The 14,816-nt window shown below is 42.1% G+C and overlaps 2 protein-coding genes across 49 annotated transcripts in view; one reads left to right on the top strand and one right to left on the bottom strand.

Moving 5' to 3' along the window:
* ERBIN (erbb2 interacting protein) overlaps nucleotides 1–14,816 on the bottom strand; it is a 176,792-nt gene that overhangs the window by 122,988 nt on the left and 38,988 nt on the right. The gene's annotated exons all lie outside the window — the stretch shown is intronic.
* LOC101431432 (small nuclear ribonucleoprotein-associated protein B-like) lies at nucleotides 9,471–10,112 on the top strand. The gene has a single exon (XM_058309506.2). The coding sequence runs from the start codon at nucleotides 9,471–9,473 to the stop codon at nucleotides 10,101–10,103; it is 633 nt and encodes a 210-aa protein (XP_058165489.1). The 3' UTR covers nucleotides 10,104–10,112.

Here is a 14,816-nt window from a genome sequence, read left to right as displayed (position 1 = left end):
AATAATATTAAGTGCTGATTTCTCACCAGAAAAGATGGAAGCCAGAAGACAGTGGTACGATATATTTAAGATACAAGAGAAAAGCTTCCAACCAAGAATTTTTTTTTTAACATGGATAGCACATTCATTGTATTTGGTGAATACATTTTGAAGCACTGTTGCACCACATGGATAATAGTTTACACTGTAGCCTACACTCTCCCCCAGTACATTCAATGGATTATGGCAGGATATATAATATCCAGCATCTATCCCTGCAATATCATTTAAGACAACTTCAAGTCCCAAAAATGCCCTCACATCACATCTCTTCTTCCCTCTCTCTGTCCTCAGCAACTACCATGGCCACTTTCTCCACATCAATGCTACAATTTCTTCCATTACTAGTCACAATAGTTCCACAGTAGAATATCAGTAAGTCTACTCTAATCTATATTTTATTCCTCCATCCTGTGAACCCTGGGATGGTGATGTCCACTCCACCTCTATATCAAGAGGGGGCTTAGATTCCACATGGATGAGGGATGCAATTCTCCAGCTTGCAGTTGTAGGTGCTCTCGGTTCCCTGGTGGGGTAGTTGACCATCTACACCTTCCTGTTAGCCGACCTGGGTAAGTCCAATGAACCAGAGGGTAGGAGTTGCAACTCTGCTGAGGCTCAGGGCCAAGATGTCACATGGACAGTCCAGAGATTCAAGTTTCCTGAGTATACATCAACCCTAGCACCAACCACAAGTTCTGTAAAAGTGACAGAAGAGGCATGTGTAGAAAGGTCACATCTGAGTCCCTCAGGAGAACCAGTACCTGGGGCTGTATCTACTTTGGCTGTCTCTGAGGTCCTGTTGAGGCATGCATAAGCGTGACCCCTCTGATGGCCTCCTGACTCTTTTTTTATGACACTTAGCCACATAAAATCATTTCTCTTTGCTATTCTCCCCCTACCCCTGTTGTCTGCTTTCTGTGCCCACTGGCTATGTGATCTTCTGTGTCCGCTTGTATTCTTTTAAGATTTTTTTTTCTCTCCCCTTCCCCCCCCCCCCATTCGCTGTGTGTTCTTCTGTGACCACTTCTATTCTTATCAGTGGCACCAGGAATCTGTGTTTCTTTTTGTTGCATCATCTTGTTGTGTCAGCTCTCCATGTGTGCAGCGCCATTCCTGGGCAGGCTGCACTTTCTTTAGTATTGGGCAGCTCTCCTTACGGGGCACACTCCTTGCGTGTGAGGTTCCCCTACATGGGGACACCCCTGCGTGGCAGGGCACTCCTTGCACGCATCAGCACTGCGCATGGGCCAGCTCCACACAGGTCAAGGAGGCCCGGGGTTTGAACCATGGACCTCCCATGTGGTAGGCGGACGCCCTATCCATTGGGTCAAGTCCGCTTCCCCACTTGTATTCTTGTCAGTGGCACCCAGAATCTGTGTCTCGTTTTGTTGTGTCATCTTGCTGCGTCAACTCTCCATGTCTGTGGTACCATTCCTGAGCAGGCTGTACTCACTGGGCAGCAATCCTTACGGGACGCATTCCTTGTGCGTGGGGCTCCCCTACGCGGGGGACACCCCTGCATGGCATGGCACTCCTTGCGTGCATCAGCACCGCATGTGGGCCAGCTCATCACACAGGTCAGGAGGCCCTGGGTTTGAACCCTGGACCTTCTATGTGGTCGGCAGATGCCGTATCCGTTGGGCCAAATCCGCTTCCCGAAAGTAATATCCTGAAAGTGTCTGTACTTAGCTCACAAAAGTCCAAATAAGAAGCAGTGACGGTTAGAGAGGTGCAGTAATATTGAATCCATTCATGTCCATTTTCTCCTTAGATCAAATTAGAGTGCAAGAAAAATGACATTTGTGAAGCACTTTAGAACACCCTCATATCTAAGCCACCTTTCTTGAGTGTGGCAGTTTGAGATTATTTTATGTCTCCCAAAAAGAGAAAGATTACGTTTGTAAACTAATCTATTCCTTTGGATGTGATATCCTTTGAGTGCATTAAATTCAGTTAAGAGGACTTTGATTAGATTAGCTGTTAAGGCTATTGATTCAACTATGTCAGTGGGTGTGACTCAGGCCGAGACCCTGCCCCCTTGCTGGGTCTAGTATAAATGGATACTCAGACACACAGGAAGAGAGAGCTCTGTCATTTTTGATCCTGCCATGTGACAGAAAGGAGAAGGCTCAAACAGCTGAGGTCGCAGGGAATCATTTGCCTCATAGTTTACAGCTGACTGGGAAGACAGCAGAACAGCTGAGACTGATATAGAAGGCCAGAAAGAAACAAGCCCTATGCCAAGAGAGAGAGGACTACAGGAACACTTAAGCACAAAGTTCAAAAGGAAGAGGAAGCACTGAAGGGAAGGAGAAAATGAACAGAGATCAGCAACCACCTTGCTTCACCACATGGCAACACAAGGGATCACAGTAGCTAACTGTAAAGAAAGCACCTCTGCTGATGCCTTGATTTGGCCTTGGGAGATTTAACCCCAAATAAATCCCCATTATAAAAGCCAACAGATTTCTATTACTTTGCATTGACACCCCTCTGGCAGACAAATACACTGAGTTCTTTGAAATTATATCCTTTTCCTTTTATTTAAAAAAGATTTATCAATATAAAAAGGAGCATGGGGAGGCCTGTGGATTGATGGTGGGGTATGAAGCTTCAGAAATCAGTGCCTCTAGCAAAATAACTACTAAACTGGCAGGAACTGCCTAAATCAACTATTTGGAATCTCTGGAGTCTTAGTGGAACAATGCACAGTGCCCAGGGAAAAGCTGGAGGAATAGGTGGCAAATTGCAATAAATATAGTTAATTTCACCCTCCTCTGCAGTAGCTATCATCCCCCACTCCCCACCCACATGATAGGCAGTGGTGGGAAATGTGTCAGGGGCTCCTGGAGCAGCTTGCTGTTGCCAGAGTGGCCTGTAAGAACCTAGTCCTTCAAACTCCAAGGGTATGTGATCTGATGTGTTGACCACTGTTTGAATTAGCTACATTTAGATACCTTGGAAGGAAAGGTCTGATGGCAACTAATGTTCCAAGCTTCCTAAGGCAAAACCAGCAGAGTCTTATAAAGGCAGTACCAACTTTTTTTCTCACTCTTTTTCCATTCCCTAAATGGGAGCAAAAACAGTTTGGAAATCTCACAAATTGATGACTCTATCCAACACAACAACAAAACCTTTTAATCCAGAGGAATGAAAGAACTAGATTTCAAGAGTTATAGCATAATACTCAGAATGCCCAGTTCAACAAAAAATTACGAAATACACACAGGAAACTACGGTCTATTCAATTAAAAAAAAAAAAAAAACACTGCCAAAAACCAACCCTGAGGAAGCTCACACAATGGACCTATTAGTCAAAGACTATAAATAACTGTCTTAAATATCTTCAATGAGCTAAAGATACCCATATACGAAAACTGAAAAGAAATCAGAAAACTATCTGAAAAAAATAGATGGAAATTATAAAAAGGAATAAAAAATTCTAGGCAAAAGCAGCGTGAGACTACAATGAAAGCAAGGTAAGAAATTACTGAGGCAAATGAACTAGGGAAAAGACTTGCCTGCTTTAAACACCAGGAAGAGGAAGAAAGTCTGTCTCCTGAGAAACAGAGGAGGCATTCAAACTCCTGTAAAGAGGGGAAAGCCAAAGTAACTAACAAGTGTAAGCTCAGGAAAAAACACAGACTCAGAAATGACAAGGAGAACTCTACATTATGTAGTCACCTTGGGCAGGCTTCCTTCATGGGACACCTGACACGCAAAAGAATCTGTCCTATCACCAGCAGGTTACAAATTCAAGAAACAGACATCTCAGGGGAAAATTCCCAAAGTTAACATTTTAAAACACTAAAATGTACACTGTGCAACAAATAACAAGACAAAGAAACAGGAAATGATGGGTGATCAAAAGAAAGAGGATAAAAATCCAGAAAATACCAACAAAGACTAGACTGTGGACATACCAAAGCCTTTTTTAAAAATGATCTTAAATTTACAAGGAGATGAAGTAAAGTACAGATAAAAAATTAAAGGACATGAGAAAAATAGTGAACAAAACAATATAAGAATCTTAGTAAAAACATAAAGAAATTTTAAAAAGGAACTAATTAGAACTACTGGCATTGCCAGCTAAAATAACTGAAAAGAAAAATGCCCAGGAGTGTTTCAACAGCAGATTGGAACTGGCAGAAGAAAAAGCAAACTTGAAGACAAGACAATTGAAAAGAGTAAGGCTGAGGAGAAAAAAGAAAAAAGAATAATAAAAAGTGAAAATAAACTAAGACACCTCTGGAAAGACTTCAAGCATACCAAAATATGCTTTACAGGAATCAAAGAAAAAGACAAAGGGGCAGAAGAAATATTCAATGCACTAATGACAGATTAACTTCCCAAATGCAGCAAGACATGAATATGCACATACAAGAAGCCCTGAGAGCACTAAACAAGATAAACGTGAAGAAAACCACACCCATCATAAATTTGCCAAACTGTTAAATTCAAAGGAGGAGAGAATACTGAAAGATGCAATAGAAAACATGTTACGTACAAGGGAGTCCCAATTAGATTGAGTGCCAATTTTTCATCAGAAACATGGAGGCAAGAAGACAGTAGGTTGAAATACTTAACATGCTGAAAGAAAATAATGAACAATAAAGAATTTCATATCCAGCAAGTCTTTCTTTCAAAAATGTGGGAGAGATTAAGACATTCTCAAATAAAGCTGGCAGGTTAGGGAACTCCAGGATTCATTACTTTCTACAAAACAGCTATTAAACAGGCAGAAACTGTATAACAACTGTTATGGGGCTCTGGAGGACAGAACAACACTGTACAGCATCAAGAAAAAAGCAGAAGAGGCTGATAAAGTACCTTTAAGTTGAGTGAGTAGCTCTCCCCAAACAGTGGTGGCCAGCACGTATCCCCCACTCACGTGACATGCACCTTGAGCTAGTCCCTGGCTAGCTGTTGCTGACAGAAAGGGACATAAAAATCTACTTTCCCAAGGACTGCGGTGGGAATGGCCAAGCACTTATCAAGGCTTTTGTTTAGCGTATTCATACTATTGGGTCCTAGTTCCAAACTACTGTTTAAACACACCTCAAACAAAGGCAGCAGCAGCCACTGTTTCAAACCTGCCCAGGATAAGGGCAAGAAAGAGTGAAGATTTAAAGATGCAATGCCTCCTCAGGGATACAGAGTACAATCTGCTGAAGACTCACATCAGCTGGGCAGTCTAAGAAAACGGGAAGTCATAAAATCGGCTTTTTTGCATCCTAACTGATCTCCTCTCTGGGGCACTTTGGAAACGATCTATGCCCTCTCTGAGTGTCCCTGGCACTATTTTGGCTGGGAGATACTAACTTGGGAAAATCATCTTTGAGGTGACCTTCCTCCCAGAATTTGCGATCCAGGCTAAAGCAGTTAGAGACAAAGAAAGGAGTTTAAAAAAAAAAAAACAACTTGAAAGAAAAACTATACATGAAAAACAAAAACAAACAGAACAGCTCAAGAGTCCCAGAAAAGAAAAAAAGGATGCTTTCCGGAAAGAACTAACGCCAATCTTGCTGAAACTCTTCCAAAAATTCGAAACAGAAGGAACATTGGCCTAACTCATTCTATGATGCCAACATTACCCTAGTACCAAAGCCAAACAAAAACACCACAAGAAAGGAAAATTACAGACCAATTTCTCTAATGAACCTAGACAAAAAAAAAACTTTAAATAAAATACTTGCTAAGCGTATTCAACAACACACTAAATAAATTATACACCATGACCAAGTGGGGTTCATTCCGGGTATGCAAGGATGGTTCAACATAAGAAAATCAATCAATGTAATACACCATATAAACAGATTGAAGGAAAAAAATCACATGATCATATCCATAGATGCAGAAAAAGCATTTGAAAAATACAGAATACTGTCTTGATAAAAACACTGCAAAAGATCGGAATACAAGGAAATTTTCTGAACATGATAAAGGGTATATATGAAAAACCCACAGCCAACATCATTTACAATGGTGAAATCCTAAAATCTCTCCAAGATCAGGAACAAAACAAGAATACCCACTATCACACCCTTCTATTTAGCATTGTCTTAGAAGTACTTGCTCAAGCACTGAGGGAAGAACCAGATATAAAAGGCATCCAAATTGGAAAGGAAGAAGTCAAAATTTCATTATTTGCAGATGACATGATTTATACATAGAAAACCCTGAGAAGTCTACAAGAAAGCTTCTAGAACTCATAAATGAGTTCAGTAAAGTCACAGGATATAAGATCAATGGGCAAAATTCAGTAGCATTTCTGCACACCAGTAATGAGCAATCTGAGGAGGAAATCAAGAAACAAAAACCATTTACAATAGCAAATTAAAAAACCAACTACCTAGGAATAGATTTAACTAAAGATGTAAAAAACTTATACACAGGGAACTACACAACACTGTCCAAGGAAATCAAAGAAGACCTAAATAAATGGAAGAATATTCCCTGTTCATGGATAGCAAGACTAAATATTATGTCTATCCTACCAAAACTGATCTACACATTCAATGCAATCCCAATAAAAATCAACACAGCATGCTTTAATGAACTAGAAAAACTAGCTATGAAATTTATTTGGAAGGGAAAGAAGCCCCGAATAGCCAAAGACATATTGAAAAAAAAAAAATGAAATTGGAAGAATTACACTACCTGACTTCAAAACATACTACAAAGCTACAGTAGTGAAAACAGCATGGTATTGGCACAAGGAGAGACACACATACCAATGGAACTGAATAGAGAGTTCTGATATAGATCCTCATATATATATATAGTCATATAATATTCGATAAAGCCACCAAACCCTCTTAACTGGGAGAGAATGGCCTATTCAACAAATGGTGCCTGGAGAACTGGATATCCATATGTAAAAGAATGAAAGAGGATTACCATCTCACACCTTATACAAAAATCAACTCAAGATGGATCAAAGACCTAAATATAAGAGCCAAGACCATAAAGACTTTGGAAAGCAATGTAGGGAACCATCTACAGGACCTTGTAATAGGAAATGGCTTTGTGATTTTCACACCCAAAGCACAAGCAGCAAAATAACAAATAGATAAATGGGCATCCTCAAAATTAAAGCCTTCTGCACCTCAAAGGAGTTTGTCAAGAAAGTGAAAAGAGAGCCTACACAATGGGAGAAAATATTTGGTAACCATATATCTGATAGGAGACTTACATCCTGCATATATAAAGAACTCCTATATCTTGAAAATAAAAAGACAACGCATTTTAAAAATGGGGAAAAGATTTGAACAGACACTTCTCCAAAGAAGAAATACACATGGCAAAAAAGCACATGAAAAATGCTCCAAATATCTAGGTATTAGGGAAATGCAAATCAAAACTACAATGAGATACCATCTTACTTCCATAAGATTGGCAGCTATGAAAAAACCAGAAGACTGTAAGTGCTAGAAAGGATGTGGAAGAATGGGAACACTCATCCACTGCTGGTGGGAATGCAGAAGGATCCAGCCATTCTGGAGGACAGTTTGGTAGTTTCCCAAAAAGCTAGCTACAGATTTGCCATATGACCCAGCAATTCCACTGCTGAGGATATACCCAGTAGAGCTGAAAAAACAAGGACACAAACCAATATATGCACACCATAGCAGCACTGTTCACTATTGCCAGAAGTTGGAATCAACCCATATGCCCATCAACAGATGAGTGGATAAATAAAATGTGGTATATATATACAATGGAGTACTACTCAGCTTTAAGAACAAATATACTACAAACATATGTGATAACATGGATGAATCTTGAGAACCTTATGTTGAGCGAAGCAACCCAGGCATTGAAGGACAAATACTACATGACCTCATTGATATGAAATAAGTAAACCAAGCTGTCTCAGAGAGCTAGAGAACGAACGATAGATTTAAAGGAATTTGGGGGTAGAATAAGGTTGCAAGCTGACACCTACCTGAGTGAAATCTAAGATAAGCTAGAGTTAAGTATTTGTACAGGGAAGGGATAAAATGGGGGCATAGGGATACCTCTGGGTGGGGATTTGCAGGCTTAAGGGGGGCTAGGGATGGGAGGATGGGTAATATGGCCCAAGAAATTGGGGGGAGGTGGGGGAACATATGAACATAGGAGATTGTCAGGTATGTGGTTGAGAGTATAATGGTGAGAAAACTTTTTCTAAAATGTAATAAGGAAGGATACCTGTTTAAGATGCTTAAAGGGGAGAATGTGACACAGGACAGGCTTCTAGGGAGTGAGTGCTCATTTTGTCATAGTGGGTTATATCACTGGATGGAGACCCATACAATGAGAGTGAAGATATACCCACATCCTGGGGAGGACTGAAGTTCTCAAATAGATAAATTGTCTTTCTCCACGAGAGAAATGGTGGCTCCCAATGCGTTAGGGCAGTAGAGCATGTCAAGTCCTCAACATTGTTGCAAGCATCTCTGAACTTGGCCCTTTAAGCAATGAAGATTGAATGTCACTGTGGGCCCTGAGGGGAGGGGGAAAGAGGTATTGAATAGATGGAATCAGTGTAAATTTGGGGCAATGGAAGTTTCCAAAAGATTATGCAAGGATGCATACAGAACATGTTAAATTACACCAAAAATGTATAGGGGTCTATGAGCTAAAATGTAAATCATAATGTAAAACATAAGGTAACTAAAAATTTAGAAAATTTTATAGTCTAAAATATAAACCATAATGTAAACCCAAGTGTAACCTTGTTGGAAAACTATTGTCTCAATATCTGTACATCGGTCACAGTAAATACAGTATGAACATGTAAAAAGATTATTTGTGGGGAAACGGACTTTGGCCCAGTGGTTAGGGCGTCCGTCTACCATATGGGAGGTCTGCGGTTCAAACCCCGGGCCTCCTTGACCCGTGTGGAGCTGGCCATGCGCAGTGCTGATGCGCGCAAGGAGTGCCGTGCCACGCAAGGGTGTCCCCCGCGTGGGGGAGCCCCACGTGCAAGGAGTGCGCCCGTGAGGAAAGCCGCCCAGCGTGAAAAGAAAGAGCAGCCTGCCCAGGAATGGCGCCGCCCACACTTCCCGTGCCGCTGACGACAACAGAAGCGGACAAAGAAACAAGACGCAGCAAACAGACACCAAGAACAGACAACCAGGGGAGGGGGGGGGAAATAAATAAATAAATAAATCTTAAAAAAAAAAAAAAAAAGAGTGAGGCTTTACCAGGGAGTATTTTAAAAAAAAAAAAAAAAAAAAAAAAAAAGATTATTTGTGGGGAAGGGACAAAGTGTCTGATGTTGGACATGTGGGAGTACCGTATATTGTACATATGAATTACTGTGATCTAAAACTTTTGTGAAGGCATTTCCGGTAGCGACGGCGGGAGTCGGATCGCGGGCGGGCATCTGGGTCTCTGCAGAATCTAATCCAGCGGGAATCAGAACCATCGGAACCACCACCATGACTGTTGGCAAGAGCAGCAAGATGCTGCAGCACACTGACTACAGGATGAGGTGCATCCTGCAAGACGGCCGTATCTTCACTGGCACCTTCAAGGCTTTTGACAAGCATATGAACTTGATCCTCTGTGACTGTGATGAGTTCAGGAAGATCAAGCCAAAGAACTCAAAACAAGCAGAAAGGGAAGAGAAGTATGTCCTTGGACTGGTGCTGCTGCGAGGGGAAAACCTGGTCTCAATGACAGTAGAGGGACCTCCTCCCAAAGATACTGGCATTGCCCGAGTGCCACTTGCTGGAGCTGCTGGAGGCCCAGGGATTGGTAGAGCAGCTGGCAGAGGTATTCCAGCTGGTGTTCCCATGCCCCAGGCTCCTGCAGGACTTGCAGGGCCAGTCCATGGGGTTGGTGGGCCAACCCAACAGGTAATGACCCCACAGGGAAGAGGCACTGTTGCAGCCGCCGCTGCTGCTGCCACTGCCGCAGCCAGTATTGCAAGAGCCCCAACCCAGTATCCACCTGGTCGTGGGGGTCCTCCCCCACCTATGGGCCGAGGAGTACCCCCTCCAAGCATGATGGGCCCACCTCCTAGAATGAGGCCTCCCATGGGTCCCCCAATGGGGATTCCCCCTGGATGAGGAACTCCAATGGGCATGCCCCCTCCAAAGATGCGGTCCCCTCCCCCAGGAATGCACCCACCAAGGCCCTAGACTCATCTTAGCCCTCCTCAGCTCCCTGCCTGTTTCCTGTAAGGCTGTACATAGTCCTTTTGTTTCCTTGTGGCCTGTGAAACTAGTTTATAATAAACTCAATATTACAAGTGCAAAAAAATTTTTTTTTAATTTAAAAAAATAAAACTTTTGTGAAGACAAGCTTAATAATTAGAGAAAAAAAAAGGAAAATAAAAAGAAAGGACACAGACACTGAGGAAGAAATGGAAGAAGTTGTCCTGCCAATGTGCATACAGGGCAACACTTATTGCAGTGATGGAAGGCAAACATCAAAAACAAAGCTTTTTCATTTTTTAATTTTTTGATATCCCTAGTTAGCTTTACTTTAATTTTTCTAAATTAGTATGTATTCTATATCTAACCTTTACACCATCAAAATATTCCATTTTACTATTAATGGAACCTGGCAATATATTAGGCTTCATTTTCGAAGAAGTTTTGGACCAGAGAGGTACAATACTGGTGTGGGGTGTTATTGATAGGGGGTACATGGTTGGGAGGGAGTCCTCCAGGGCATATATATAGGGTACATAAAAATGTTTGGATATTTTCATAGTGGTTACAGTGAGAAATGACAACTGAGGGAGTGCTGAGTTCCTAGCCAGGGGAGTTCTATCACATTCCCTAATGAAAAGCAGCAATCCCCCATTTGCAATGGCTAAGACCAATAAAAAAGGATGGTCCAACAATGAGCCCTTGATACTAATGACTATGCTTGTGAACCCGTGCGCTTGAAATAAGAACTAGGCCTAGAGCTGCAGGGTGCCTAAGAGTTACCTCCTGAGAGCCTCCCTGTTGCTCAAATGTGGCCAGTCTCTAAGCCAAACTCAGCATGTAAATGCATTACCTTCCCCCCCAGGGTGGGACATGACTCCTGGGGATGAGCCTCCCTGGCACCAAGGGATTACTACCAAGTACCAGCTGATGATGTAACTAGAAAACGACCTTGAATAAAAGGGTCAACTCAGACCAGCAGAATATCTCAGCCTACATGTAATACCAGGAGTTAAAAATGCTTTTTGACCTGAATAAAAGGGGGAAATGGAAAGGACAAATGAGTTTACATGGCTATGAGTATCCAAAAAAAAGCCGGGAGGTCATCAGAGGGATCGCCCTTACGCACACCTCAGTAGAGTTCCAGATACAGCTAAAGTAGATATAACCCCAGGTATTGATTCTTCTGAGGGCTACAGAGACCCACAGGTTTTATGGTCATGGCAGATGGACTTCAGTGCCATGTCAGTTGGCCCTACTTTGGAGTTTTTGTTCCTGACTGTGATAGAGTTGAACTCAGATGTGATCTGTGTTCACAAGCCTCTCCTGTTACTTTTACCGGACCTGTGGTTGGCACTGAGGTTTACTGTATACTCAGGGGACCTGAATCTCTGGACTGTCCATGTGATAGCCAGGCCCTGAGCCTTAACAGACTTGCAACTCCTACCCTCTGGTTTATTGGACTTACCCCAGCCAGCTAACAGGAGGTGAAGTAGGTAAACCACCACACCAGGGAGCCACGAGTGCCTACAACTGCAAGCAGGAGAATTGCATCCATCATCCAAGTGGAATCTAAGCACCCTCTCAATACAGAGGTGGAGAGGACATAACCATTCCAGGGTCCATAGAATGGAGGAATAGAGAATGGATTAGAATAGACTTACTGATATACTATTCTGGAACTATTGTGATTAGTAATAGAAGTAAATGTAGCATTGATGTGGAGAAAGTGGCCCCGGTAGCTGCTGAGGGTAGGGAGTGGGAAGAAGAGATGTGATGTGGGGGCATTTTTAGGACTTGGAGTTGTCCTGGGTGGTACTGGAGGGACAGTTAATAGATATTGTATGTCCTCCCATGGCCCACTGGGTGGACTGGGGGAGAGTGTAAACTATAATACTATAATGTGGACTATTGACCATGTCGTGCAGCAGTGCTCAGAGATGTATTCACCAAGTGCAAGGAATGTCCCATGATGATGGAGGAGGTTGCTGTTATGGGAGGAGTGGGGTGAGGAGGGTGGGGGGTATATGGGGACCTCATATTTTTTTAATGTAACATTAAAAATAAAGACAAAAAAAAAAAAAAAAGGCAGTGAGAAGATATATTCAAAGTTCGGAAAGCAAAAAGTGCCAACCAAGCAATCTATATCTGGAAAAACTTTCTTTCAAAAATAACGGAGAAGGGAACTTCCAGGAAGATAGGAGACTAGAAAGACATGGGACTCTCTTCTCCATAAAAATAAGTAGAGGACAGGCTAAAATAGCCTGGAAAAAGATCTAAGGTTTAGGACACCAGGCAGAGGATGGACACTGCGCAGAGCAAAGAGGCACAAAGGAGGCGACTTACAATGACAAAACTGTGAGGTGAAACCAGTGGCTGCTGCTGCTGGCACCCTCCTCCACACTAAAGACACTTTAGAATTCTCAGGTCTCTGGGTCTGCAGCAACATACAAAAGGAGGCTCCAAGGATCCACCACTCCAGTAAAGGGGAAAGAGAGAGACACGACTTAAGGCTGACTCAGCTTCTGACCCACATATTTGGTCTGCTGTGTCCCACCAGCCCTTCCACACCAGGTGGGACCAGAATAAACCTTGGTTTGCCCCAGGAGCCTACTCCAACTAGAGAAATCTGACCCTCACAATCTCCCTTTCTTCTTGCCAGGACTGCTTGTTGAGGGCACTCCTACACAGGAAGGGGAAAGAGAGTGACAATGCATAGGGCTAACTCAGCTTTTGATGCACAAATTTGGTCTGCCACGTCCCAGGAGCCCTTGCAGTCTGGGTTGGGCCACACCATTGTTTGCTTCAGGAACCAATAAGGAGCTACAGATTTATGACCCTCCAAACCTCCCTCTCTACTAACCAGGACTGATTATTGAGGACTCAAAGGGGAGTGGAAATATATCTACCCAGGAAAAGAGGGGGCTGCCAGAGAAAGCTCTGAGAAAGATTGAATTACAAAACTCTTAGCCTCCAGGCAAGAAGTTCAGTCACACTAATCCAGTCTGTTCCAACAAATACACTCAGACCAGGCACTGAACTGAGAGCTCTCAAAGAGTGCCATTTGCTTGCAGACCAAGGAAGTGCAAGTGTGAAAATTAAAAATAAGTGAGACGCTTTTTCCAGACTCTAGAGTCTCCCTTCAGAAAGCCGTAGGAAGTTGGTCTGCAACCAATTACTGGGTCCAGAGCCCAATACTGAGCAACTAATAGGGACAATCCTAACAATCCAGGTTGAGCGAAGAATCAAAGGGCAGTTGAAACACACAGCCTCCCACCACTAAATCTCTTACAAAAAAGAAAGAAATTGAGCACCTGAGTAAACTACATCCTAATGAGATGCCTAGATATCAGCAAAAAATTATGAGGCATATGGAAGGCATATGAAAAGTAACATATCAAAGCCCCAAAAGAGATACAGGATTGACAGAAATAATTAGCAAGATACGCACAAATTCTCAAAATCAAAATAATGAATTGAAAGACAATATGGCTAAAGAGAAAAATGACATCAAGAATACACAGAGCAAGCATAAAGAAGAATCTAAAATCCAAAACAGAAAAGTAATAGACCTCGTAGGAATGAAAGACATGATAGGTGAGATCAAAACTTGATATAGAGGTGGAGTGGACATCACCATCCCAGGGTCCACAGAATTGAGGAAAAAAATATGGATAGAGTGGACTTACTGATATTCTACTGTAAAACTTTTGTAACTAGTAATAGAAGAAATTGTAGCATTGAGGTGGAGAAAGTGGCCATGGTAGTTGCTGAGGGCAGGGAGAGGGAAGAAGAGATGTAATGTGGGGGCATTTTGGGGACTTGGATTTGTCCTAAATGATACTGCAGGGTCAGGTGCTGGACATTATATATCCTGCCATAACCAACTGAATGTTCTAGGGGACAGTGTGAACTACAGGGTAAACTTTTATCCATGCAGTGCGGCAGTGCTCCAAAATGTGTTCACCGATGAGTGTGCCACAATGATGCGGGACGTTGTTGGTGTGGGAGGAGTGGGGTGGGGGGTGGGGAGTATACGGAACCTCTTATGTTTTTTAATATAACATTTTTTGTGATGTATAGATCTTCAAAAAAAATACAATTTACAAAAATGATGGGTGTTTTTTAATGTAACATTCTTTGTGATCTATTAACTTTAGTAAAAAAAGTGTTAAAAAAACACATTAGAAGCATACAAAAGCAGAACTGAAATGACAGAAGAATGAATAAGAGTCACAGAACACACAATAGCTGAAATTGAACAAAGAAAAGAATGGAAAAAATTGAACGGGGCTCAGAGAGTTGAATGACAAATACTGAAGTTTCAGAAGGAGAAGAGAAGGAAAAAGGGGCAGAAAGAGTATTTGAGGAAATAATATTATATCTCAAAAATAAAAAGACAAACAACCTATTTAAAAAATGGGCAAGTGATGTGAACAGACATTTCTCAAAGAAGAAATACAAATGGCCAAAAAGCATATGAAAAGATGCTCAACATCACTAGCTACCAGGGAAATGCAAATCGAAACTACAATGAGATACTATTATTCACCCATTAGAATGGTAGATATTTTTTAAAAAGAGGACTGCAAGTGTTGGAGAGGATGTGGAAGCATGGGAACCCTC

This window comes from Dasypus novemcinctus, chromosome 2, assembly GCF_030445035.2.
Source record: "Dasypus novemcinctus isolate mDasNov1 chromosome 2, mDasNov1.1.hap2, whole genome shotgun sequence".
Taxonomy (NCBI): Eukaryota; Metazoa; Chordata; class Mammalia; order Cingulata; family Dasypodidae; genus Dasypus; species Dasypus novemcinctus.
The sequence above is the reverse complement of the archived record's forward strand: the minus strand, read 5'-3'. Positions and strand labels throughout refer to the sequence as shown.

Bases quoted from the DNA above. Each gene is read 5' to 3' on its own strand.
- LOC101431432 (XM_058309506.2), top strand. From the start codon at position 9,471: ATGACTGTTGGCAAGAGCAGCAAGATGCTGCAGCACACTGACTACAGG.